The following is a 27019-nucleotide window of genomic DNA, read 5'->3' as shown; positions in this document are numbered from 1 at the left end:
TACATCTGGAAACATAATTAATAATTCGGTTGAGTAGCAGTGAATATCATAATTACTCATAGAATCCAAATGCCCTTGGTGGGAGCACTGTTGGCATGTCGGGCAGGCAGTGGAATTTGAACTGAACAAGAGAAGATACGTAAAAGTGGCAGGACTCAAAGCCGACAAATAAAATCTTAATAATTTCTCATCAAGAAGAAAATTAAAAAGCATAGCAATTATTTTACAGGGCATTGAGTTCTATATAAAGATAGGAATTTGAAATCATAAATTTAAAAATTGGTGCAATTATATTCATTTGTATTATTTTTGTGGTTTGAATTTTAAATATATTTTTCATGGATTTAAATTGTGATCTGATTTAAAAGTTTCGCGCATCCGACTATGATTAAAAGTGAGATCTGTGGTGGTAGCGGAGGCATTAACATTTGCAATACAGATGTGAGATATTCGGAAAACATATTGAAATTAGGGTTTGAGACTTCTGAGTAATTGTATCTTGTTATTTTCATCATAGTGAAATTTTTTTTCTTGTCTTATTCATTGACATAAACTTTACGATTGAACCACGTTAAATTCTGTGTTCTTCTTCTTCTCTCTTATATACTGTGTGATTATGCGATTTGTATGTGTATCTTAAATTTATGTGCCTATTATAACAATTTACAAAGTTAATAAGAATATAATATGTAAATCGATGAATTGGTCAAATTGAGAAAAAATATCATTTTCCTTGTTTCCCTAACTTCATTATTGCTCTTAAGACTAATCCACTTTAATTTGGAATTGTTGAATTATAGACTTGAAACTTCAAAAAAAAAAAAATCTCATCCTTCAATCATCAGCTTGCTAATTAAATGACACATTTCCTAAGTTTGAGTTCTAGTCAATTAATCTATCAAATACTAATAGAAAAAAAAAGGCTGTTTGTGGTTTAGACAGTGATATATTTATTTATAAATAATTTCCTTAACTAAAATCGACGTGGGACAACGGCTAGAACAGTTTACATTGAAAGCAGATGTCACTAATAGCCTATTCGCGCCTATAAATGTAGAACAGATGAACTCAATTTGTATATTAAGAAAATGGCTATGAGGAAAATTTTATTTCTCTGGGAGGTCGTTCTCTTGATTTTCATGCTCTTCTTGGCCTCTGCAATGGGATTAAGGGACCTGCTAGACTCTTCCAAGCCTAATGCGACTGGTACGTCCCTGCCTCTATTAGCCGCTCAATTAGCTCATAATTATAGCTTTCAGCTTCTGCAGTTTTTCTTTTAAATTCACACTCGTACTAGTTTTTTTTTTTCTTCTTGTTGTAGCTGTGGCGAATGATGCTCCTTGGGAAGGCAACTATAGGGCTACGCCTCCTGCTGCTGTTCATTAATTAGCTTCTTCTAATGCTTAAATCATTAATTAAAAATGAACAATTAATGGAGATCATTTGCTTCGATAATAGTATTAAATCTCTGCATGGTTTTGTCAACTGGAGGTCATCCACTATCGATAATCTTCTAGCTGCTCGCGAAGTTTTGATGATATTAGCCTTGTTTGAACTTGTAATTGTAGCTTCATTACAATAAATACGAAAATGGACAATTTTATTATTTATGATTATTATTATTATTTATTTTTCGTTAAAAAATTACTCACAAAAAGGGTGATTTGCAAATACAATTTATCCCGATTAAAAAAAAAGGTTCAACTCAGAAATGAGAAGCATATAAGCTAGCAGCTCTGGCTAAATTACGAGCCACCATATTAGCTTGCCTCCTAACCCAATGAAGAGAAAAATCCTTCCCCCTTGAAAGTAAAGATCTGCAGTCTGCAACAAGAGTCCCCCATTCAGAAAGATCTACACCAGATGATTGAGCTGCATAGAACAATTCTTGTGAATCAATTTTAACAAGCACCTTCTGATAACTCCTCTGAACCAACCACCTCAACGCCTCCATCGAACCTTTAGCTTCAGCTTTCCTAGATACACTGTTAGCAGGAGGGACCGTGACACCCGACAGACCTGCAGCCACTACACTGAGAGAGTCCCTCAGCATATCCCCATAACCCACATTCAGAGCTGCGTCCACGTTACACTTCGAGAACTCTTCAGGAGGTTTGGACCAGCTTATGACTTCAAGGCTGTTCCCAGCACCCGGATTCTGAGCTGCCCCACCCATCCCTCGACGCTTGTCTTTCCTGCAAGAACTGGTTTGCGAACCTGGTAACCTCTTCCGGAGAATAGTATTTGCCTTGCCAGCGAAACATGTCAAGTGAAGACCTCTCCACTGCCTGCAATCATTGGGGATTCCATAAAGAAATTCAATTTTAACCTTTTGCTAAATAATTAGCATTTATTCGACCAATAATAAATTATTATTCAACCATTCATTCAATCAATTGACGCCATTGCCAAACAAACGGGGATTCACCAAACTCCGTCGTTTCAATATTAAATTAAAAACAAAAATCAATGTACGACTGACAATCTCGATTTTGGTTCCCATTCCCAATTTTCTTTCCCTTCCCTGCTTTCCCATTCAATCCTTTTGTTTTGAGCTTTTGATTCTGCTCCCACAAGCTCCGGCGACTTCGATGGTAGGACATTATGTTTTTCAATTATCCTTCCCCTTCCCTGCTTTCCCTTTTAAGCTTCCACTTTTTGTTTTGAATTTGATTCGGCTCGCTTAATCTTCCGTAGCTTAGACGAGCCAAACAACATTGACGACCCACTTCCTATTTTTGTCTTTTGATTCGGTTCTCTTAAGCGTTCTCAAATCTGGCGGTCGGACAATCGAAGCTCTGGTGTTTTAAGGTACCACTTGATGAGTTGCAGTGATTTTTATTTGTTGATCATAAACGGTAAATGTGTCTTCGTTCTTCAACTTGATGAGTTGCTTGCTGTTTGAGGGGGGAAAAATGATGGCCTTTTGCCACTAATACAGTTGCTTGCTGTTTGGTTAGTGTTTGAGGAACAAAAATTGGAGCTAGAATGTGGCTTGAATTGTATATGCTATATGTTTTGCATATTTCCCATTTTGGCGTACATTTTTTCATGCACATCCTAGAGCGTTCTGTTCTATGTTTCCTTGAGAACTGTAGATTTCCCATTTAATCTCTTTAAGTATTTGAAACTAATATATGTAGTCAAACTCTGGTGCTTTCTTTTTCAGGTGGATAAACGTTTACTAATATGAAAATTATAATTTGGATTGAATTGAACTCCTGTTGTTCTGTTTTTGGGAGATGTCCGAGTTCTTCATGAACACTAATGCTAAAAGGAGTGAAGCTCACAGCTCATGTGGGCAAAACCCTGCATTTTTTGCCTGAAAACCCTTATTTCATCCTTACTCCGTCTGGATTTCTAAGGAGTTATGGTATTGTTAACTCGAAAGATGATGAATCAATACATGAAACTGAATGGGAACGATTACTCAGATAATTTGACATCAAAAAGCTTCAAAAATCTTTTAATCAAATCACCCCATTTCGGCTCTGTAAACTGCTTGATTTGCCACTTGATGTATCCACATCAATGGAAATATTCCAATGGGCAGGTGTTCAGAAGCGTTACTGACACACTTTTAGGGTGTACTATGTGTTAATCAATAAGCATGGGGAAGCCAAAGAGTTTAAAGTTATGGATGGGCTGTTGTTGCAAATGAAAGAGGAAGGGATTGTTTTTAGAGAGTCCACTCACATGTATTATGAAATCTTATGGGAGAGCTAGTTTGCCCAGTCAAGCTACTAGGTTGTTGTTGGATACGAAGGGTGTTTGTTCGTGTGAACCAACATATATCTTATAATGTTGTGTTGGAGATACTGGTAGCCGGTAACTGCCCTAGTGTTGCATTTAGTAGTCTAATATTTGGTTTGTGCATGGTTGATAAGATGGAGGAAACCTTAGGATTTGGACTGTACCGTGATATGTTATTAGAGGGTATTATTGCCAACACTGTAACTTGCAACACATTGATTCATGCTCTTTTAGGGAGAGGTGCAATGCAAGAAGCACCCAAGCTTGTAAATGATATGTTATTTAGAGGATGCCCTCTTGATGAAATCACTTAAAATGGCCTAATAAAATCATTCTGCAATGCTAGGCCCATTGATAAAGGATTAGGATTGTTCGAAGAAATGTTGAGGAAGTATTTGATTCCCTGTAATATTTCATGCAATATATTGATCAAAGAGTGCATAGTTGGCAAAGTACATATTGTGCTTGAGCTTTGTAGAAAGAGATGATTCTCATTGATTTCAATTAATCTGTACATGGGTATTTATATACAATTGATTCCTATAATTGTGTTATACTAATTAGGAAGAAATCCTAAATAAGAAATCCTAAATAGGAATACAGAATACAAAATATACACAGAAATAATATAATGATTGACTTTCCATAACACTCCCCCTCAAGTTGGAGCATAGATGTTAATCATGCCCAACTTGTTACAAATGTAGTCAATCCTAGCTCCATTCAGAGCTTTTGTGAAAATATCTCCTAATGCTCTCCGCTTTGATATGTCCTGTTGAGATGATCTGTTGTTGAATCTTTTCACGAACAAAGTGACAATCAATCTCAATATGTTTGGTCCGCTCATGAAATACCGGATTAGAAGCAATATGGAGAGCAGCTTGATTATCACACCACAATTTCGCAGGCTGGGGGGTCTTAAAACCTGTCTCATCTAGTAATTGAAATATCCACATTACCTCACATACTGAGTGTGCCATGGCTCAGATTCGATTCAAAGACTAGATCGAGAAACTACACTCTGCTTCTAGCTTTTCCAAGACACCAAATTACATCCAACAAAAACGCAATATCCAGAAATTGACATCCTCTCAACCTTATATCAAGCCAATTCGGAATCTCAAAAACATTCAACATTCAAATGCCCAAGAGAACCATATAACAAACCTCTTCCCGAGCTCCCTTCAAATAGCACAAGATTTGTCCCAAGGCTTCCCAATGAGCAACAGTTGGGGAAGACATAAACTGACTTACCACACTAACGGCATAAGCAATGTCAGGACGAGTGACAGTAAGGTAGTTCAATTTTCCTACCAATCTCCTGTATCTCTCTGGATCTTCAAACAACTCACTATCCCCTGCTAACATTTGTAAATTTGGAGTCATTGGTGCACTACAAGGCTTAGCACCTAATTTTCCTGTCTCTGTCAATAGATCGATGACATATTTTCTTTGAGACAAGAAAATACCCTTCTTACTTCTCATAACTTCAATACCCAAAAAATACTTTAATAATCCCAAGTCTTTGGTCTGAAACTGGGTTTGGAGGAAGGTTTTAAGAGATGAAATACCTGCAGAGTCACTCCCAGTGATGATAATGTCATCCACATAGACTACCAGGAGAATTAGACCAGCCTCAGATTGCTTATAAAATACTGAGTGATCACACTTACTCTTTTGCATACCAAATTCCTGTACTGCTTCACTGAATCTCCCAAACCAGGCCCTAGGACTTTGTTTCAAGCCATAAAGAGACTTCCGAAGCCTACAAACTTTACCCAACTCCCCCTGAGCAACAAACCCAGGTGGTTGCTCCATATACACCTCTTCCTGAAGATCACCATGAAGGAAAGCATTGTTGATATCCAATTGGTGCAGGGGCCAATCATATGTAGCTGCTAAAGAGATAAACAAATGAACAGAAGTAAGTTTAGCTACAGGAGAAAAAGTGTCAGAGTAATCAACCCCATGTGTCAGAGTAATCAACCCCATATGTCTGAGCATATCCTTTTGCTACAAGGCGTGCTTTTAACCTAGCCACAGAACCATCAGGATTTACCTTTACTGTAAATACCCATTTGCAACCAATAGCTTTCTTACCAGTGGGCAAAGGCAACAGTTCCCATGTACCATTAGCATCTAAAGCCTCCATTTCCTCTTTCATAGCAAAGACACCAGCCAGATGAGACAAAGGCCTCACCAACAGTATTAGGGATAGGAACAGAGTCTAAAGAAGTAACAAAACACCGAGAACAAGAAGACAATTGATTATAAGAAACAATAGAAGAGATAGGGTAAGTACATGAACGTTTACCTTTACGAAGAGCAATGGGTAAATCTAGATCAGAATCATGATCAGTATGAGGTACAGGATCTCCCAACGAAGTAGCTGGTGGAGGATCTGAGTCAGGAATCTCCAATCTCTGAATAAACATGAACAACGGGAGGCCGAGTAGGTCTAGAGACAGAAGAAACAGTGTGAGAGAGGACTAGACATTGGTTGACAAGATATATTAAGATATCATCCTCCTCCCCGACTCTCATACACAGATGATTGAGAAAAAATGGAGTGGACTCAAAAATGTGACATCTGCAGAAACAAGATAACGATTAAGAGTAGGAGAGAAACAATGTACTTTTTGAACTGGAGTACCCAAGGAAGACACATTTGAGAGACTTTGGATCCAATTTAGTAACCTACTGACGAACATCACGTACAAAACAAGTACAACAAAAATACGGGTTCAACAGAAACAAATATTTTGTAGGAACAAAGCAAGATAAGGAATATCCCCATTAAGGATGTAAGACGGCATACGATTGATAAAAACATGCCGTAGAAACCGCATCCGCCCAAAAGTGTTTAGGAACTTTCATCCAAAAAGAAGAGCACGAGTTACCTCAAGAAGATGCCGATTTTTCTTTCGCCACGCCATTTTGGGATGGGGTATCCACACAGGAAGACTGATGAAGAATGCCATTTTGTGTCATGTAAGACTGAAATTGTGCTGAAAAATATTCTTTAGCATTGTCACTTCTTAATATGCGCACAGAAATATTAAATTGAGTTTTGATTTCATTACAAAAGGCACAAAAGATAGAAAACAACTCAGAACGATTCTTCATTAAATATAACCAAGAAACACGACAGAAAACAACAACAAAAGTAACAAAAAAAAGAAATCCAGCTTTTAGAAGTAATATAACAAGGACCCCAAACATCAGAATGAACTAACTCAAAAGGGGATGAAGCCCGTTTATTGACTCTAGACACAGAAGGCAAACGATGATGTTTTGCAAACTGACACGACTCACATTCTAGTACTGATAAAGACTGAAACTGAGGACACAACTTCTTCATGGTAGACAAAGAAAGATGACCCAATCTACAATGAGCTTCAAGAGGTGTTACAGATCGAGCAAACAAGCGATCGCGTACATGATTTTCCGAATGTAGAGACCACCGACTCACGCCCTCTACCAATAACTGCTTCGTCGTAAGATCCTCAAACAAAAACTTATCAGAAAAAAAATGAAATAGAACAATTTAAGGTACGAGTAAGTTTACTAACAGAAAGTAGATTAAAAGAGAAATTTGGTAGACACAAAACAGATGACAAAGAAATTGACGAAGTCGGATTCGCAGTTCCAGAACCCATGACACAAGAAGTAGAACCATCAGCTAAAGTAACAGTAGAGGAAGTGGGATTAGACTGAAAAGCAGATAGAAGACTAGAATTACCTGTCATGTGATCTGCTGCACCGTAATCAATAACCCATTTGGATGAAGAAGACACAAGGCATGTAGTGGATTTACTCGACTCAATGATCGCAGATGATAGGAACCGGTAGGCTTTAGAGATGCCCGATACTGGAAATCGTGCAAAATCCTCTGCAGATACCAAAACAGCTTTTCTCAGAGGAAGATATCAGAGAATCCTCTCACGCCATATTTGCCATATGTGATCGCTGATTTTTCTCCGGTTGCGACAATTATATTTTGTATGGCTGTGCTCATGACAATAATAACAAATGACTCCTCTTGAGTCCTGATTAGAACTAGCCTCCATTACGCTGACATTTCTATTGCCTGTAATTCCTCCTCTACTTCCTCTTCTATTACCTCGTTGTCCATTTGGATTACGCTAATAAGAGCACTACCGGGCAGTGTGGAAGATTGGGTACTCTCTGCACGAAGGACCCGTGTGAATGTTTCATGCAAAGAGGAAATCTCGTAATCGAAAGAATCGAGATTTAGCGCCTCATACTCAAGGAAGGCTCGCAAGAAAACTCATAATACCAGTTGCTCCGTTGGGCTCTTGAACTTTCACATCGTAACTAAAAGGCAACAATACATTAAGTTCCTCATATACCCGCTTAAAATCCATAAAATAAGCCGTGAGAGAATTATTCTCTTCTCAAAGACGTAGAATGCCTTACAAACATCATAAATACGAGATATTCCTTTACCGTAATACATAAAATCTAAGTAATCCATCAATTCCTTAACAAATTCACAGTGATTAATTAAACTAATTACCTCACTGTGAATCGAGTTCCGAAGCTGCAAAAACAACCGAGCATCCTCCCTTAGCCAAGTTTGTTGTGTATCATCAGTAGGTGGATCTTTAGTAAGGTGATCATCCTTATCAATGCTACGCAAATAGACCCTAACAGTCTTACTCCACTCCAGGTAATTCGAACCATTAAGTTTGTGTTCTGTGATCTTAGTCATCATCGGAATCACATCAGAAATAACATTCTTATTGTCTGCCATTTGTTGAGACAAAGAAAACTAACCGAAACGCTAATCCAAAGTGCTGACAGCAACAAAATAATCCAAAATCACAAATCAAGTAAATACCGAAATAGGATCTGAGAGCCAAACCTCAGAAGTCCTTTAATGGTGTACTGGATCAGGCAACAGCACACAGTGGTGGAATGAGGGGATTGAGGCGACGCTGGCAATGTTGAATCGGAGTCGAAACGGCCGGTCGGCGGCCAAGGTCTCTCCTGAGCAGGGTGGTGAGAACAAATAGTCACCCTAGATGGCCTGCTCTGATACCATGTAGAAAGAGATGATTCTCATTGATTTCAATTAATCTGTACATGGGTATTTATATACAATTGATTCCTATAATTGTGTTATACTAATTAGGAAGAAATCCTAAATAAGAAATCCTAAATAGGAATACAGAATACAAAATATACACAGAAATAATATAATGATTGACTTTCCATAACAAGCTTCTAAGGGATGTGATTCATCGAGGTTTGGCACCTGACATTGTCAGCTACAACAGCCTGATTAGTGGTTTATGCAAGATGGAAGGAATTTGGGAGGCTATCAGTCTCTTTGACAAATTTGCAGGTTGCAGGAATACAATCTGATGCTATTACTTATAACCTGGTGATTTGTTGGCATTGCAGAGAGGGAATGTTTGATTTTGCCTGTTTACTCCTCCATCAAGGTGTCAAGAATGACTTTGTATCTAATGATGTGACATGGTATATTTCGTTCAGCAATTGTTTAGAAGATATTGGCAAGAAGAGTTATCCTATTCTCTGTTTTGAGTCACTGGAAAGAAGCTTCTGATCTTGGAAGATGAAATATGTTAAGCATTGTGAAGTGATCCCTTCCAGCTGAATCCAGATGCAAAATATTTTTCATTGCATTTTCACACTATATGAGCTGCCTGATCCATCTACATGTTCATACTTAATGGTAATTAGTTAGAGATTTACATTTTTTTTTGTTCAATTTTCCATTAATGTTCATTTGATAATTTTGCATATACATTTTCCATTACTTCACCATGTACATTACAGAAGGGGTGCCACTCTAAAAGCTATGCGGATGAAGTTGAACATATCTGAAGTTAATCCTTGTTTGTGGATTAAATGAATGTGTATATCAAAAGGGCCTCTCTGGAAAATGGATTACCGTTGGTTCAATATTCACGCAAGTGAGCCAAGTCAAATCAATACAATGTACTACTCTTAACTCGAGTTGATTAGATAACTTGAGTTTGATCTCATCCTATTTTTTAGTACTTGTAGTCAATTCAATGGAATACCCAAAATACTCAAACTTAGCTTGATTACTATTAATGATTTAGGTTATTTGTTTATTGATCTTGAATTAAGGTTCAAGTTTGAACTCAAACTCAAATTATCATCTAAATATTGTATAATATAAAGTATATTTTAAATACTAGATTAGGCTCGCAAACTACTTAAGTCGAGCATTATCATACTTGAATTTTGCTTGACTGCTATTCGATTTTAAACTCAACTAAGTGAATTTGAATATTATGCTAGCTGAGTTTGCGTAGTTTGACTCATTCATACTCCTAAATATTCTTCCATTCAGTTGTCCTTTTGTTTTCTTTTGCTGCTGGTTATTTTTGTTGACTCTTTCCTCATCCTTTCTTTATTTTTTCATTATTTCTTTATTTTCTTCATTGTATTACTGATATTTTTGTTTATTCCACAGACAAGGCACAGGGGAACTTCATTTTTGTCAGTGTTTATGTAGTAAATTAGTAGACCTAGCCACAGGCAATTCGAACCGTGAACTGGACCAGGTCAACGGTTCTGGTTCATGAACCGGCTCAGAACTGCTTCTTGAACCTGAGTTGGAACTAGCCTATTCACAATTTTTTTTTTTTTAAATTATGTTGAATCCCTTTAATTTTTCACATTAGAACTAGGCCGAACCGTGAACCGGATCGAAAACTCTTTGAACCAAAATAATTTTGAATTGGAACCAGTCTGAACCATCAAGCTGGCTGAACCAACAGTTCTGGCCTGAAACCAACCCATGGCCAGGTCTAGTTATTAGTGCTGCCACAGAATTGATGCAGTGGGGGCTGCTGCCTGTTACAATGTACCATTGATCAACTCTCTTGTGCTGTATGTAGGAATACAGGTAATAGTGTATATCTGGAAGCCGGTATCTGTTTTTAGTGTTGCATTAAGAGAATTAGATTTCAAAAAGGTTCCAACATCTTCCTATTACCTATTTGAAATGTGGAATTGTTTATTCTGTGACTTGTCGGCTTGTATGCTGGAAGTCATTTTCGAGTATTCTTTCTTCATTTGTCTTTCTTCTTTTCAATTTATTTTTAGGGGAGGTGTGAAGAGGATCAATTCTACGCTGCTATACAATCATGTCTTTAGCTGGCTTCGACAAATTTTTAATCAATAGATTACTGTCATATTTGGTGGGAGTTGGTAGCTTTCTGTGAGTAACCGTTCCTGTTATGCTTTTATAGGAAACCATCCAGAGCAGATAACTATTAAGTATTAACTAGGGTTCTATTTGAATGCCTTATAGTTAGCTAACAGGCCTCACTCATGGGGTTTTTTGATAAGCTTCATTGTGCTCGTCGAAGCAAATGACACTACCATTCTTTTTTGGGGCATGTATCATTTTGGTGCTGTGTTTATTCTCTACATGCAGTGTGCTCAGTTTTTGGAGATTGAAACTTGGTGAATCACTGTCGAGTCATGTGGAAGCCCCAAACCTGTAGTTGGTTGAGTCTATTATTTCTGGTGGAATATCTGACAAAACGCTCAAAGCTTTTCATAGTCTGATTTCTGTGATTTATGGGAACAGCTTTACTGCTATGCATTATGATTACTGTTTCAATTGATTCTAGCCACTTTCAAGTGCATAATGTTTTCGTTTCTCCTTTCTCTTTCTTCATTGGTTTTTGGTCGCATTGCGAATATTTTTGGTTGTCAGTGGATCTTATGGTAGTGAAAATTTGCTTGTTAGAAAAATATTGTTTTCAATGTTACAGTTCAGTTGTTTAAGATTAAAATATATTAAATTGAATTTTAAATTAATTTTAATACATTTTAATTAACATACGCATTTAAGAAAATGTTTTTCTCAACATTTTGAATTAAAATTAGTTATCATAAATTTAACCAGATTTATAAAAATGGATGATGCTCATTACTTAATAAGTTGCTACCATAGAGGTGTATGTTTTAGAGCGCCTGTTTTGAAAATAAATTAATTAGATTAAGTGAAATGCGAATCTAAAACTTGACGTTGTTGTAGATGCCAAAAGGATTTGCAACCTACAAATGATCACCAGGAAGTGAGATCCAAATCCCAAGCATTGCTGCTTGATACTGACATAGCTCAGATAGATATGAGCAAGTGTCGACCCAATGCTTGAATATCATGATAAAGATCTTGCCCGTAAAATAATATTACACAAAGCATGACTTGTCTCGTAAAAAAAAACAAGGACTGAAGAGGAAAAGAGAAGAGGCCAGTGAAAGACAAAAAATAAAATCAAGATTCTAAGTGGACCATCATAAAAGCAAAATAGAAATCATCAAAGGAAAATATAGAGGAGGTGGGATATGCCTAAGATTATTAGAACATGAGACGATCCCAAATTCACATGCCAGGATTTTTCAGATTCCTACATCAACAGTGGGGTTGTACTTAAATAATAGAATCCTGTAAGATTACTGGGATTTTTCTTGTTTGCTTTAGTTTCAATTGAAAAATCCTATTTATTTAACTATTTCTTATTTTTCTATGTTTAAACAGATTTTAATTAACAAGAATGTTAATTAATTTGTTTAGAACATTTTAATTATAATCATTTTTGTTATTATATATGTTCAATGTAGCATGAATAATTTCCAGCAAAAGGCATTAATTAGTAATGAATCACTAAAACTTGTATATGTTAAACCAACGTTCAACTTATTGCTTGAAATTGAATGCCATCTCTTGACTATTGGCTTTTCCATATAAATTGCTTATCTCACTGGTCCAGGTTTTTTTTTTTTTAGCCGGCAAAAAAAAAAAATTGCCGACCAAATCCTCTAATAAAATTCATGCATCAGTAGCAAGAAAAGGCAGGTATTTGATGCCTACCCATTTGACCAATTTGAGGAAGTCAACCCACAGACACATCATAAAATTGAGTAATGACATACAAGTAATTTTGACTTTATTATTCTTTTAAAGAACAATCTCTTATAAAAATGGCTTGACTTCTCAGCATGTCAAAATTTTAAATTCGAAAGTCAACAAATACATGAGCAGCTAAGCATGAAGATGAAGGAGTCATTATTAACTATTAATTAGAAATCTGATAAAAAAAAAATGGCAACGCGTAACAGAAATCCAAATGCCCTTTTGCGAAGGTTTAAAGGCGCCTCTCTCTGTCCTGCCTTGAGATAATATATGGACCGGCCCAGTTGATAAAATCCCAAGAGACATGGAGGATCCCTTTCTCTGATACGTGTACCTCATCTTTCAACAATCATATTTAGCCTTCAACACACTTCTTATATTAAACTCCCTCAATTAATATTATAGTAATGTCTTCAGAAAACCGTTAAAGGAAGTTGACTTGAGCTCTGTATATATATATATATATCTATATATATATAGAGGAGGGAGATACAGAGCCATGCTCATCAAATTGTGGGTTCTGTAATCTATAGAGAAAAGAGAGACAGAGTGATATAATGAGGAGCCACCAGGTTCGCCTGAATTGTGGGATTACCATGCCATTACTTGGACTAGGCACTTTTACCTTCCAAAATGATAGGGAGACAACAGAACTTGCCACCCATATGGCACTCAAGGTATATTTTTTGTACATGCTTTGTCCTTTAATTTGTCTATATATATGCTACGTATTTTTTCGTTTTATGGGATCTGGGCTAGGGTTATTTGATTAAAATAACCTTTCAAGGGTATTGCAGAGCTAGACTAGCAACAACCTTGAGTTACATTATATGAATTTCTGCCTTGCCATCTAAACCTACTTCAAGACCTATTAAAGTATAGTGCAGTTGCATATATACCGGTAGCTGGCGAAGGGACTTCCCTTTGCCCTCCCTTGCTTGAACCAACATATATGGTTTTTGATAACTAGCTAGCATTTTCATGCAATTAATACCAATTGGTTTTGTTAGACATTACACATCTTGGAGTTCATAGGTCTTGACCCAAACGTAAAAGTTGCCTGCGCGTACTATATCTCTGCTGTTTTTTCTGCATGAAAATATGAACGTGGTTAATTTTGTGGCTTTCAGATGGGTTACAGGCACTTCGACACTGCAAAGGTATATGGTTCAGAGGCAGCCTTAGGGAACGCTTTAACAGAGGCAATTCTTGATCAAACAGTGAACAGAGAGGACATTTTTGTTACATCTAAACTATGGGGGTCCGATCACCATGATCCAGTTTCAGCTCTCAAACAAACTCTTAAGTAAGCATTTATGTATTATATATATGTTTATGCTTTGTTATTTTTCTCTTTTATTGGTTATTGGATGAAAGCATCAGCTTAAAGCCCCCCTTGACATAAGTTTTTGGATACATCATGTTCTCAACTCTTTACTTGTCAAGTACACTCTAGTACTTACGGAAAGGTTCCCAATTTCCATTATTTAAAAAAAAAAGTATTATTGAGAATATAACCAAATCTTTTTCATATGATTGCTGTGGCTTTAGGTGCATGTGGGTGTGGTATCTTTTGGTTTTAAAACCATGATTACTTTATATTTGGTTTGATCAGATCTCCCATTTTGTACCTCTAACCTACTCAAGATGCTAAAATGAAAATTCTCCACACAAACTTTGATGAAGATGTGTACGATTAAATCTAATTATATTAATAAAATAAATCTCATAAGATAATATTTCATATATAAACAAGAATGTGTCTACAAAAGTAATATTTTATATAATAAAAATTAATATCATATACGTATATATTTCTCCCAATAAGTAGTGACCTAGGGAAAGTAGGAGGATCTTGAAAATATTCCAATAAGATCTTCTTGGGTAGTAGAAAGATTGAGTTGAGACGTGTTTTGTTTTTGTGTGTTATAGGAACTTGGGGATGGAGTATCTGGATATGTATCTGGTGCACTGGCCAGTGAAGCTGAAGCCTTGGGTTTGTTATCCTGTGCCCTGCGAAGATGACTTTGAGAAGTTAGACCTCGAGTCCACATGGGCTGGAATGGAGAGATGCTTGGATTTGGGATTGTGTAGGTGCATTGGAGTCAGCAATTTCTCCAGCACAAAGATCGTACGGTTATTGGATTTTGCTTCTGTACCTCCAGCTGTCAATCAGGTACTCTACTATTACAATTAAACATAGAACTAGTCCTCATATGACATATTGACATGTGAATTTATACATATATAATTCTCAGTTTCTATATAAAAAATTATTTTAATTTTTTTAAAAAATAAAAATTCGATACAAACAATGCTAATAAACCCAATGTTGAAATGGATTTAAATCACTACTTTGGGCAAAAAAAAAAAAAGCATTTTAGGTTGGAGTGGCGACCCAATTTTGTATTAAGTAGTGTTTAATATTAGGCATCATTAAAAGTCAAATATACGTGTCATTTTCGGGTTCCCGTCGAAGCAAAAGAAGTCAAATGTCGTGAACAAATTAATGACAATAGAAAATAATTAAAATAAAATAAAAATTGCAAGAAAGGAAAGTCAACAGAAAGCCCCAGATCAAGCCTCCCGTTATTGTTTACACTCCACGTAGAACAGAAACAGAAATATCTTCCAGGAGAGTTTTACTTGGTCGTGAATTTCTAATTATAATTTCCTTAAAGAATGTACAAATTCAATGTATGAGATTGAGAAAAACAATTCATATTTGTGTAGTGAAAAGCATAAAAGATCTCTCCCTGAACTCAAAAATGGGAAAAAAAAAATGCTTAAATTATGTATGAAGGGCATTGGTAACTGGTGATTACATATTGAACCCTGAATTGTATGGTGATTGGTGCAGGTGGAAATGCATCCAATGTGGCGGCAAGCCAAGCTTCGAGGGGTCTGTGCAGATCACAAAATCCATGTAAGCGCTTATTCACCACTTGGTGGGCCTGGGAATTCATGGGGAACGACTGCTGTGGTTGAAAGCCCAATCATAAAATCCATTGCTCTCAAACACCAAGCAACTCCAGCTCAGGTAAACATGATCGCATTTATATTTACTTGTATCATCCACCAAATTCAAAGAGCAAACCCATGTAACTAGTCAATTAGGCTTTCAATCTTTAACTATAGGCAATGTTAAAGCCTGACTTTAACGAAATTTCATAGGTTGCTTTGAAGTGGGGATTATCTAAAGAGGCTAGCGTGATTGTGAAGAGCTTCAATCAGAACAGGTTGAAGGAAAACATGGAGGCATTGGATATCAAATTGGACGATCAAGATCTCGTTGACATTGACAAATTGGAGGAGAGGAAGATCATGAGAGGTGAGGTTTACGTTAACGAGACAACAAGTCCATACAAGACGATTGAAGATCTTTGGGACGATGAAATTTAATGGACCTACAATGTTCTAGTACCTGGTTGGCTATTTCCCGTTGTCAATGTATCAGCTACCAAGGATCCGTCTGTATCTTTTCACCTTCCTGTTGCCCCTTCTCATCTCTTATCATGTCAGAACGGCAAATCAGGCAAGGTAGCTGTTCTAGGGTAGTACAGAGTTACATAATACCACCAAGTGGAACATTCGTGCACCCTTGCCCCTCCCTTATTTGAAAGAAAACATGTATGCTAAAGAGTGTATTCGATTATTCTGTCTATAAAGGTATCTTTTGTATTGCTCAACCAAAAAAAGTATTTCCCACATACCATGCAGAAGTTTAATCCAGAAAAAAGTTAGATATTTCCCAGTAAAATTGAAAGGGGGGAAAAAAAAAAGGGAAAGAACACAGCTAAAACAAGATAGCATGCCAGCACCACACATACACTTGCAAAGTATGCGCAATTTCTCTGTAAACACTAGAAGTAGAAAGGGCAAAAACCATTTCAAAATTGCTGACATTTTATTGTCGAAATCAGCCTGCCTTTATAATGTTTACAAATGCATGGTGAATATAAAGTATACATCAGCAGCGAAGCAAACTGAAAATCATTCCTTCCTGAACCCTCTTATCTACCCGCATGATCATCAGTAATATAATGCCTTGATACGATAAATGATCTGCTAGGCACTTCTCCAAAGCCCAAAATTTGGTCCATCAGATGGGGCAAGTGAATTATGGATAAATGCAGGTTCTGCCATTGCAAGAAGCTGTGATTGGTTAGTCTGATAAGCAATGGTAGAACTCCACATCCAATGGCTAGGAAATGGCTACTATTAAAAATTCATTTAGATACATTTAACTTTACAAAGCTTTTTATACCTACATGAATGGCTGAAGGTTCAGTTTGTACCTGCCAGTGCCCCAGCAAGCATCTGCATCTAATCTAATTTTCAGCTGGCTGTCGACCAATTTCACTGGACACTGATGAAATGCCTTGTTCAATGCACTGGATAGTGGAAGGAAATGACAGTATTTAGAAAAACAGGATAAGAAGCTCAAGATGAAACCACATCTACAACTGCTGATATGATAAAGAGGCATCACTTCATAAGAAGAAACCCAGAAACTAATATTTTTAATAAGTTAGCTCTAGTAGATGAAGCATTAAAAATAAAAATAAAGAATACATTGCCCAGTGACAAATGCTTCCCAAATTGGCATCCATATTTTTGGCAAAAATAGTTTAACTCTTAAGTACATGACATAGGAGAGAGAAGAAATAAAGAAAAATTAGCATAGTGAGAAATAAAGAAATGAGAAAGAAGAATGAAAGGAAAAGAGCTATTAGAAGGGACAAGAAACAAGAAATCTCTCTCATTCTGCTGCAGTAGCTTCTAAGTGCATGCTGCTTGTCAACGCAAAAGAACTAATATGACTAGGAACCAACCATTGGACTTCAAGGCGTCCAAGTTTTGTAAGGGATCAACATAGTCAGTGTCCAGCAAAATTCATAATATGATGATACTGATTAGAAAAAGTCTACCTGAAGAAGATATCCATGCAGCCAATCAAGCGTTTGAGGGAATGTTGTTGCTGATATATTGGCAACAGTCAAACCCTGTTCCATAAAAAATAAAAAAAAAAGAAGGAAAATCAAACAATAGGTTAAAAATACCTTTATTTCTTTCAAACAACTAAAAAAAGAGGCAATTTGAAATGCAATGGACTGGTATGATACAAGTACTCCTACAATTATACAAGTTGACACAATCCTGTAATTTCTTTGAGAATTTACTTGTTAGATTTTTTTTTTTTAATTTAATGGCCTCAGAAATAACAGCAAATTTCAACCTAATTTTGGAATTGGACTTGTACGCTGCCAAACAGGAAAAGTCCGAAAAATACACATTTAGCATATCCACAAGCCCTATTGATGCCTCCTCAATTTATATCATCCATCTTAGATGTTCACCAACACAAATCAAAGCTCAGATACCCAAAGCATCATTCACGTGCAAGAAATCAAAGCATAACTTGTCTTTCTTCTTGTAACCTTTTCTTTTCTCCCCTTTTTTTTTTCCCTTTTATAATGTGTTCTAGGATCCAAGAATGATATTGTTAAAATAGTATTCTACTTTGATAAGGTGTTTTCACAAATTATATACCTCATCCCTTATAATCTATTCAACACAATCACCTTAGAAACAAGCCTGATTAAACTGATTCCTTGTTGACTGAGGTCCCTCTTTATGAACACAATATTTCAGCAAAATGAGTAACTATTTCATATTTCAAATTGATCATTCTGAATTTTGCTAAAGGAGGATGTAAATTTGGCTTCATGCTGTTTAGTGAGAGAATCAAACTTGAATGAGCAAACCTGTGACTTAAACGAGCAAAGGTAGTCCTGAATGATTTTCAGATTGGTAATTAGCCTATCTTTATCCTGAAAGGAGAACAAAATAAAATAATAGATCTCAAAATCAAGTAATGAATAATGACATTTATGAAAAATGATATTGATTCCTTCCTTTTTCAATTCTTGTACTTCCAGGGAAAAACAGTGTTTCTTTTACTGTTTCACTTTTTTTTTTTTGGTAAGATTATTGTTTGACTATTTACTTCTTCACTAACCATATGAACCGATGAAACCTTAGTGAACTTAATCCTCAAGTTTGACATTTATAAATCACAATAAAATCTTTGCAGTTTTCAACACCTGGACTGGGCATTTATCACTAAATGTGCGAGTCACTATCCACTCCTCAAGTAATGCCTGCACATGAGAGGAAAAGAATGAGAAAAGAGAAATTAAATATGGGAAATTCAGAGAACAGATGAATAATTAAGAGACAATATAATACTAACAAAGGAATTACTACTACGCATTTGCATTAAATCCATGGTAGGATCTCATGATATTTAGACTTGAGTGAGAGTAGACATACCTTGTGATCAAATTCAGCCATTTTCAGAACTATGGGTATAATTATTGGTTTAGGACCCAATTTTTCTTTCCTAACAGAAGAATCTCTCTCTCTCCTAGTATCTGTAACAATTTCAGCTGCATGACCAAAACAGAAGTTTCAAAGTTACACTTTATGCATTCATTCAAGATTGATGTTATGGACACCTGTACTTGGAAGAGACTGAACAAAGCAATGGACTTATCATCAAAACCCAGGGCAAGAGTTACCTCTATTATCAGAAATACAGCCTGCTGTGGAAACAGATTCCTGTGAATCTGGGACATTATTCACCTGATCATCAGATATCCCCTCTTCCAAACTCACATTCCCAGAAATGGAGTTGCTATTATCAGTATGACTTACACTAACACTTGCAGGATTATTTTCCACCTGTTTTGCAGGATCATTATCAATCACAGATACAGGGTTTGCTTCCTTAGTTTTTTCTGGCACATTAGCCGGTGACTTATTTTCTTCATCCATTAAATAAATGCTTGGATCCAAATGTATCCCCTGCCATTATTTTCAGAAACAACAGAGATTAGACAAGAGAGTGCAGAAGAATTATCATGCTCCTCAGTCCAAGAATAAGATAAAATAAATGAAGTATAATCGACAACATGCTGTTTTAAATTTTTAATGTCCACATCATGCCAAAAGCAGACGCAATGACACAGTTTGCATTTAGGGGAAGCATTCAATTTCTTCATCTTGGCTTGGTTCACAATATGGTAAACCCTTTCCATTTCTAAATTAAAATCTTGCTTTTTTACGCAATACCAATGTTTATGCTTGATTAACAAGTCCCTTCTAAAGGCTTTTTCAGCTTTTGATTTGGTAACACAGTTGCAATAGATCTAAAACCCAACACAAAAATCCCCTTCTTGCATCTCCATGACCTTTGCAACATAATAATCCCCCTAACATACTCTTTCTCTGATGCACATACACAGAAATCCAGATACAGAAGGTGTAATCATGCACCCCATCAGCATTATACTAAATTTCAGAAGGGGGAATTTTAGAAAGTAAATCACAGTCACTTGTGAATTTTGAAGGTATTCTCTCTCTCTTTCTCTCCTGTAAATATAATTTGGATGATATACACAAAAAAATGTCGAAAGATGTTAGGTACAGACTATAACCTATAATTCTACAAACTACATTAACACAAATATTATTCACACCTCAATTATAATTGGCTTTCCATCTTTCATTGCTTTCTTCAAATCACCAGCCAAACCTACGTAACAAACATTATATTGACAGCTCTGAAATAATATATCTTTCATGAATATCAAATATTTGAAAGGAAAAAAAAATCTCTGCAAATAGGAAAGCAAATTGCAAAAGTAAACCCAGCAAACTAACCTTTACGAACAATTCGACATTCTCTACAAAATTCAGTAATTAGCTCCTCAGAGGAACTGAAGTCTCGTGCCCATACAGGAGTAGATGCCAATGGTGCACTATATTAGATATAAGAAAATGAGAATTTTAATGTGGTCCATCAAAACAAAAGGCTGAGCATTGTCTAGAATGAATAATCATTTTAACCATAGAAATATGCATCTTGATATGGGACAATATTGGGGCAGGCAGCAAAATAAAAGGTATGGCAAGTAAAGAATACTAAAGAAAATAATATAGCATCAGCCACCGTAAGGAGGCCATTAGTACTTCTTTGATAATAGTTTTCCAATCCTCAGAATCCTAGTTAACACATGAAAACTTCCCCATTGATATATTTTTTTTCTCTCGCTATTTTAATATTCTGAGCATCTTTCAGCAATAAACCTATATTCTAAATGCTCCAGGCAAAAAAACCTTCTAGTATTGGAGAGAAAACTGCATAAGATCAGAAATAGAAATACAATCAAATGGTTCTCATTTTCATACTCTGTTGATGTCCGTAGCAATTCATACACCATATCTGTCTGTAACAATAGAAACATATATGTCAGAAGGCATCAATCTGCAACCCAAAAAGAATTAGCACACCAAACACAATAAGTTCTTCAAGGCAAGGTGGAAAGCAAAACCTGCAAGACATTAGGCAAATTCAGCCTTTGTGCGAGTTGGGTAGCTATAGTAGACTTCCCAACACATGCAGTTCCACAAACAAGAATTACCAATGGCACTCTTTGATGATGAAATCTAAAAGGAGAGGATGAGGAAATAGATTACTTTAGAAAACAATCCAATCAGCAAAAAATGAATTATCTCAGAGCAGCCAATCATCAAAAGAATACCAATGTCACAATCCAGGTGAATGTGCCAGTTATTAATATACAAAACAAAATAAAAGTTTGAGAGAGAGAGAGAGAGAGAGAGAGAGAGAGAGAGAAGTTTATTCACCTTGTCATCATCTTGTAGCGATTGATGTACTCTTCCCCATACCCCCGCCGCTCCATGAGCTGCATATACAATCTTATAATAATGATTTATAAGGCAAATCCATTTTTTTCTCAAAAGTAATTAGTTTCGACACAATCACCCCACTACAACCATTAAAAGAAAATGAAATGGCATGCATTCCTAACATATAGAAGATTGTGCCTTTTTATTTTCTATAACCATTTGGGGATTCCGACATTGAAGATGAAAGGGAAATACCTTAAATAGGTTAGCTTCAAGATCAGACTGAGAACTGCAAAAGTAATATGAGAAATTAACCATTACTTGAAAATTTTAAATCAATAAACAAAGACCAAAAAAAAAAAAAAAGATAACCTGACAATAACTGTTAAATTATTCTAAAAAATTTAGGGGAAAAAAATAAAGGAAAGAAGAAATAGCATACACATCTAGAAGACTGTTATCTATGAGCAGCTTCTTGAGTTCAAGAGCTATTTTAATAGCTACATGATTTGGGATCTGAAATCATCAAGTCAAAAAAAATAAACAAAACCCCAATTCAGATTACCTGTTCAAACTCACTTTTTTCAAATGAACAGTTAAAATGATGACATAAAAGAAATGCACATATATAATGCTGCGCTAGGAGAACATTTCAGATGAAGACTCAGGGTAAACTAAAGTTGCAACTAGCAAAAAAATTGTCGCTCTTGATGAAAGAAACATTTGACCATCATCATTTGGTAACATTGGCAACACTAAATACAGTGACAGCAAATATAAAAGGACAACAAGCAACAGTAAGAGCTCCAGCCAATTCAATCATCATAAAAAATTTAAGAAACAAAATAAGCAATGTAATTGAGACCTTAGTGACAGTCAACATTCTGCTGAGCAAGAACCTAGACAGAACGTAGTAATGATCAGCGTGATCGCCCAGCCACACCTTAACCTGTAAAATAAACAACAATCAACTGAGAATCGAGACTCTGATGGGTTGCTGGGAAAAAAACAAATATCGCAGAAAAAGAGAGAAGGGGGCAACTTTGACAAAGTCGTATTTGGAGGAAGCATTTCGAGAAGAGAAATTGACGGTGGGGAAAGAAGGATTCTTCGTGGGATCGGAATCATCTTCGCCGCTGTTATTGTTAGAGTGGGTAATAGGGTTTGAAGAGGAAGCTGCGAATTCCTTGTCCTTGCCCATCGGCTTCACTTATCTATCCTCACTTTTTGGGTGCAATATTATAACTGGAAAAGAGTATACGGTTTCTTTTTCTGGTTGCAGAGTTAGTAGTGGAGTGTTTGGTACGGAATAGTACACACACTACGCATCGCGAATTCCATCTCCTTTAGTAGCAATCCATTTTAGCCCCCGAAACTTTCCACCTCTGCATTCGATTTATTTATTTATTTTCCTTGGAGAATTTTTTTTTTTTTTTTTTTACTATCTGATATAATATATCGCTAATCTAAACAATTCAAAGACTTCCTTCATTGAGCTCAGTTCTACTACAGTATTTTTAAAAAAAAAACCCATATAAATAATGTGTATTAATTGAATAATTTGATTATCCAGGCAAATTGGTTCACTGTGGCTTATAGTGGCAACAGCAAAATCCTTTCCCTCCCGCAAAGTAACCTATCCTCATCTCAATTTAGCAAAACTATTCAAGGGAAATCCTTCATTCTTGATCCAACAAATGGATTTAGATCAGTCCATGATCATAAATTACCAGCAGTAACAAATGTTTTCGAGTTATTTAACAAAACCAGCTGCATCTAACGTCTAATAATTTTGATTGTTTCCCCAGCAAAAATAGCAACATTCAGCGTGCTAAAAATCAACAAGGTGAAGGATGATACAACCAGCCGTATATCAAATATATATGTATTATTTTGACAGTTGCGATAATCTGATCTGTTATCTTGGTCTAATTACATATAGGAAGGACTGGCAGATACAACATGTCAAAAGCATGTTCTTCGCCTCAACAATTTGCCATCGAATTGGACACAGGGCACCTGATGTGCACTGAAGGGGCTGCAGAGGGTCTGAAAGACCTAAACTTTCCCAAGCTTTTATCCATCAGCTTGCTCCTCCATGCAAATGAAGATGAAAGAAGAATAATCTCCGTAGGATCCATGCCAGCCTGTTAAATGAACAATAAAATGATCCCTATAAGAAAGTACAGTATTTTCAGCAGCAGCCTGGATCATCCAGGGATGGTCAAATTGCAGATGCTAATCATCAGACTGCAACTTCAGGGCTTATGACTTCTTGAAAAATTTACCACCTTTCTTTCCCATGCCAGTCCCCACAAGACTAGACACAAGAAGAGATTTGGTATCTGGTCTCCATTTGAACTCTTTAAGACTAGAGAATAATGTTGAAAGTGTAACAGAGACTTCACAATCTTTTATGTGCTTACAGGACTGTACTCTAAGATGTTGAAGTTCATTAGAGGTAAGAAGTATAGACTCCAGTCCCTGTGTTGTTAGCAAGGAGCATCCTTCTAGAGATAGTAACTTTACCCTCCTGTAAAGAAAGGACAACCCGTTATCTCCTAGTATTGCAAATTTTAACTATTTGAAGTTTTGGACCCTAGATATCATTTCTATTTTCTAACTCCCTGTTATAAATTGATGGCATCAACTGACTAAAGCATGGTACAAATTAAAGAACTTTACTGTGTAAATTATTTCATACCAAGTAAGAATTTGTCAGATGTCATGTCAGCCACTTGTCAAAAAGAAATTGTCAAATGTCAGTCGATCAGCTATAGAAAAATGTTCCCAATAGAATTATAGGCTTCCTTTCTTGTCTAGATGAACCAAAGAATACTACACTTTTATTATCTTGGTCAATGGAATTAATAACCACTGAATTTTTCTCTAGTGTAATTAAAATACCCTACGAGTGTAACAGCAGTCTAATAGGTGTAATATGCACCGTGTGAAGTGGTAGAATCTATCATACAGCTGGCTCCCATGGTATCTAAAGCCAATGTCTATTAACTAGCTCGAAACACAGCAGGCAAAAGTTATATTCCAGCCACGCAAAAAATAAGCTAATTCGCTAGCATCTTTACCACATTTAGTTAAGCATATCAATTATGAAAATTATTGCAGTATGCAGTAACTAACTATAGAAATTCATAACATTTGTATGACAATGACAGAGTTCATATGAAATAGTATAACTTGAACATTACCAAGCAAAAAAAGTAACCAAAGAAAGCAGAAAAGCCCATTACCTGCAAATACTTGCCGAGCTAAACATATCATTGTCCAATCCCCAGCAGTCCTTAACAACAATTTCCCTAACAGCTTCACACACCTTAAACAAAGCTCTAACACTCTTTTTGTCTCTGAACTGACATTTCTGCAAATGCAGCTTTTCAAGGGCTGGACACGAAACCAAATACTCATCTGGCCCTGGATTAGGATCAATCTTCATGCATGACAGAAACCTCAAAGTTTTCAAATTCTCACAATATGAAAGTGCAGCCAACCACCCATCATCCATCCTATGATCACAAAGTGTAAATTCCTCAAGCATTTGGCAACACTGCCCAATTGCTTTAATGCCATCAAAGCTACCCTCACATCCACTAAGCTCAAGCTTCACTAACCTCTTGCACCCTTGCGCCAAAATTGTCAACCCAATATCCGAAACCAGAGATCTATAAAGGCCATCCACATTTCCTACAAGTTTCAATATCTGCAAGTTGTCGCATGCTGCAATCCCACGCAAGACGTTATCATTGCACTTGTGCAACTCCAGTTCTTGCAAAGTTAGACACTCCTCAGCTACACTCAACAAACCTAACTCACTAGCACCAATCACTATGAGCTTGCGCAAATTAGGACAAGCACTGGCCAATGCTTGAAGCCCTCTATCAACTACCTCAACAGGCAACAAATTTTCCTCACAAATACGCCAATTTGGAACAAACCCAGATATCTCAAAATTGATATTCATAGAAAGAAACCTGTGGTTTAACCAAATGCTAGAATTATGAGGCGTAACAATACAACCGTTAATCAAATCCACATTGGTCAGATTTGGGAATCTTGCAATTAAGCGACCAGACTCAATAAACTCCCAATCTAACACCTTCAAGGACCGTACAAGGCGGCCTTGGAGATTAAGCCACCGCTTGCAAACGAGGAAGTTATGGTTTCTGTGCGAATCGGTTAGTTTGGAGAGGATTTTAAGTAGAAGCTCGTCGCTTAAGAGAAGTGTACGGTCGATTTTGGAGAATTTGGGGATTAGGGTTTGGGTTTTGGTTTTGGATTCTTTGTTTGGAGTGGGGCTAGAGAGAGACTGGAGTTGCATAGCAAAGATGACATGTTTTAAGGGTTTGGTATTCTTGAGCCAGAGGTCTGACCAGCTTGGTGACCTCTTCTTCAATGGTTGGTTAGTGTCTGTAGTTGGTTCCTCTGCTGAAAATGACATTGTGATCTTGAGGAGACAGTGGTGGCGCTGCTGCTGCTGCTGCTGCTCTGTTTTAGCTCTGCTTCCAGTGGACAGAGCAGATATCCATCCTTTGTTTTTCTCTCTCTACAGTATTTTCTCAGCTAAATGCCTAAATCCCTCTCTCTACCTGCTGTGACTACTAACAGGAATCGCATTTCTGTCTGAAGAAACTAAGTTGGATGTTTCCTCTTGGTTTTCTTTGAGCTCTAGATTTTCCACATCCAAGCCAGACACTAGATACTCTCCCTCCCTCTGCAAATTTTGTTACTGTATTACCTCTTATATTTCTCTGGGTCTCTCTCTCTCTCTCTCTGGACTTTCTGGTTACAGAATATGAATGGGTGCAACTGGTGGTGGATTTTTTTTTTTTTTTTTTTAAAGAATGGCGCTTTTTGTTCTTATCTGAAAATTTGAAATTTGAGACTCTACCGTTTGCTATGACCCGTGCCGATTGACCCACTGGTTTCCAAAATTCACCCGCAGACACCGTAGGAAAAATAGGTCTGGATTTGGAAATTTATGGGATGGAAAAGCATTGTAATTTATTATTATTATTATTATTATTATTATTTTAAGGACAAGGAAGCAACCATTAGAGTTACTTCGAATGGAAATAGTCTCTTGAAAGTTGCATAAACCGTTTTAGGAAAATTAAGTTGTCATTTGCAGACAAGAAATAAATAGAAATGAGATTTGCATTATATTGTATTAGATTTTTACAACAATTAAATTTAATAATTTTTTTTATTGATTTTCACGTTTAAAAAAAATTTTAAAAAAATTATTTTAAAAGAAAAAAATTAAATATAATTGTATAAAATTTAATTAATATTTTTTTATAAATAATTTATTTCGAAAGAAGTTATTGGTTGATGAGTTATGTGAAAGGAAACTTTTAGTTTAGTAATTGAAATTTGATGATGATATGTCTATTTAGGAAAAAGGATGAAATTAAATTTGTCAAAAATCAAGTTTTTAGTTAAATAAATTTTTACATTTTATAATTAAGGTCAAACAAATTCAAATTTAATAAAATATTATTCTTCTAATAATAAAATATTATTTTTTGTTTTTTAAATAACAAAATATTAAAATAATAATTTTGATATTAAATGATT

The 27019-nt window shown here is 36.1% G+C and overlaps 3 protein-coding genes, 2 long non-coding RNA genes and 1 pseudogene across 13 annotated transcripts; 4 read left to right on the top strand and 2 right to left on the bottom strand.

Moving 5' to 3' along the window:
• The first annotated feature begins 1091 nt into the window (after positions 1 to 1091).
• Positions 1092 to 1610, top strand: LOC131171965 (uncharacterized). The gene is made up of 2 exons (XR_009142657.1): positions 1092 to 1206; positions 1322 to 1610. It is a non-coding gene; the product is annotated as an uncharacterized LOC131171965 (long non-coding RNA).
• A 97-nt stretch (positions 1611 to 1707) lies between these two features.
• Positions 1708 to 4498, top strand: LOC110636031 (pentatricopeptide repeat-containing protein At5g64320, mitochondrial-like; annotated as a pseudogene).
• Positions 4499 to 8220: 3722 nt separating this feature from the next.
• On the top strand, positions 8221 to 9895 carry LOC110669599 (uncharacterized). The gene is made up of 2 exons (XR_002497724.2): positions 8221 to 9478; positions 9583 to 9895. It is a non-coding gene; the product is annotated as an uncharacterized LOC110669599 (long non-coding RNA).
• Positions 9896 to 13200: 3305 nt separating this feature from the next.
• LOC110669611 (NADPH-dependent aldo-keto reductase, chloroplastic) lies at positions 13201 to 16580 on the top strand. Its single transcript, XM_021831331.2, has 5 exons — positions 13201 to 13383; positions 13837 to 14012; positions 14639 to 14882; positions 15567 to 15746; positions 15881 to 16580. The coding sequence occupies exons 1-5, from the start codon at positions 13264 to 13266 to the stop codon at positions 16106 to 16108; spliced, it is 948 nt and encodes a 315-aa protein (XP_021687023.1). The 5' UTR covers positions 13201 to 13263; the 3' UTR covers positions 16109 to 16580.
• A 14-nt stretch (positions 16581 to 16594) lies between these two features.
• LOC110669609 (uncharacterized) lies at positions 16595 to 22863 on the bottom strand. Of its 7 annotated transcripts, none has more exons than XR_002497728.2 (16): positions 22467 to 22863; positions 22290 to 22373; positions 21867 to 21940; positions 21680 to 21713; positions 21422 to 21480; positions 21106 to 21220; positions 20963 to 21000; positions 20435 to 20532; positions 20251 to 20306; positions 19291 to 19576; positions 19043 to 19158; positions 18814 to 18870; positions 18475 to 18540; positions 17638 to 17712; positions 16974 to 17100; positions 16595 to 16861 (listed from the first exon to the last, which is right to left on the bottom strand). XR_002497728.2 is itself a non-coding variant. In XM_021831330.2 (16 exons), exons 1-15 carry the CDS (start codon positions 22623 to 22625, stop codon positions 17038 to 17040), a joined length of 1380 nt encoding a protein of 459 aa, XP_021687022.2. In that variant the 5' UTR covers positions 22626 to 22863; the 3' UTR covers positions 16595 to 16861; positions 17005 to 17037. The 7 variants fall into 7 exon arrangements, 2 of the variants coding, with proteins under 2 accessions (XP_021687022.2, XP_021687021.2); XR_002497730.2 differs by having other exon boundaries at positions 16595 to 16845; XR_002497727.2 differs by having other exon boundaries at positions 16978 to 17100.
• A 432-nt stretch (positions 22864 to 23295) lies between these two features.
• Positions 23296 to 26276, bottom strand: LOC110669608 (F-box protein At5g07670). Of its 3 annotated transcripts, XM_021831327.2 has the most exons (3): positions 24676 to 26275; positions 23851 to 23957; positions 23296 to 23571 (listed from the first exon to the last, which is right to left on the bottom strand). In XM_021831327.2, the coding sequence occupies exons 1-3, from the start codon at positions 25878 to 25880 to the stop codon at positions 23501 to 23503; spliced, it is 1383 nt and encodes a 460-aa protein (XP_021687019.1). In that variant the 5' UTR covers positions 25881 to 26275; the 3' UTR covers positions 23296 to 23500. The 3 variants fall into 3 exon arrangements, with proteins under 3 accessions (XP_021687019.1, XP_021687020.1, XP_021687018.1); XM_021831328.2 differs by lacking the exon at positions 23851 to 23957 and having other exon boundaries at positions 24676 to 26276; XM_021831326.2 differs by having other exon boundaries at positions 23296 to 23957; positions 24676 to 26272.
• Between the last annotated feature and the right edge of the window lie 743 nt (positions 26277 to 27019).

The sequence above is a fragment of the Hevea brasiliensis genome, chromosome 13 (assembly GCF_030052815.1).
Source record: "Hevea brasiliensis isolate MT/VB/25A 57/8 chromosome 13, ASM3005281v1, whole genome shotgun sequence".
In the NCBI taxonomy this organism is placed as follows: domain Eukaryota; kingdom Viridiplantae; phylum Streptophyta; class Magnoliopsida; order Malpighiales; family Euphorbiaceae; genus Hevea; species Hevea brasiliensis.
This window is presented reverse-complemented; position numbering and strand designations above follow the sequence as displayed.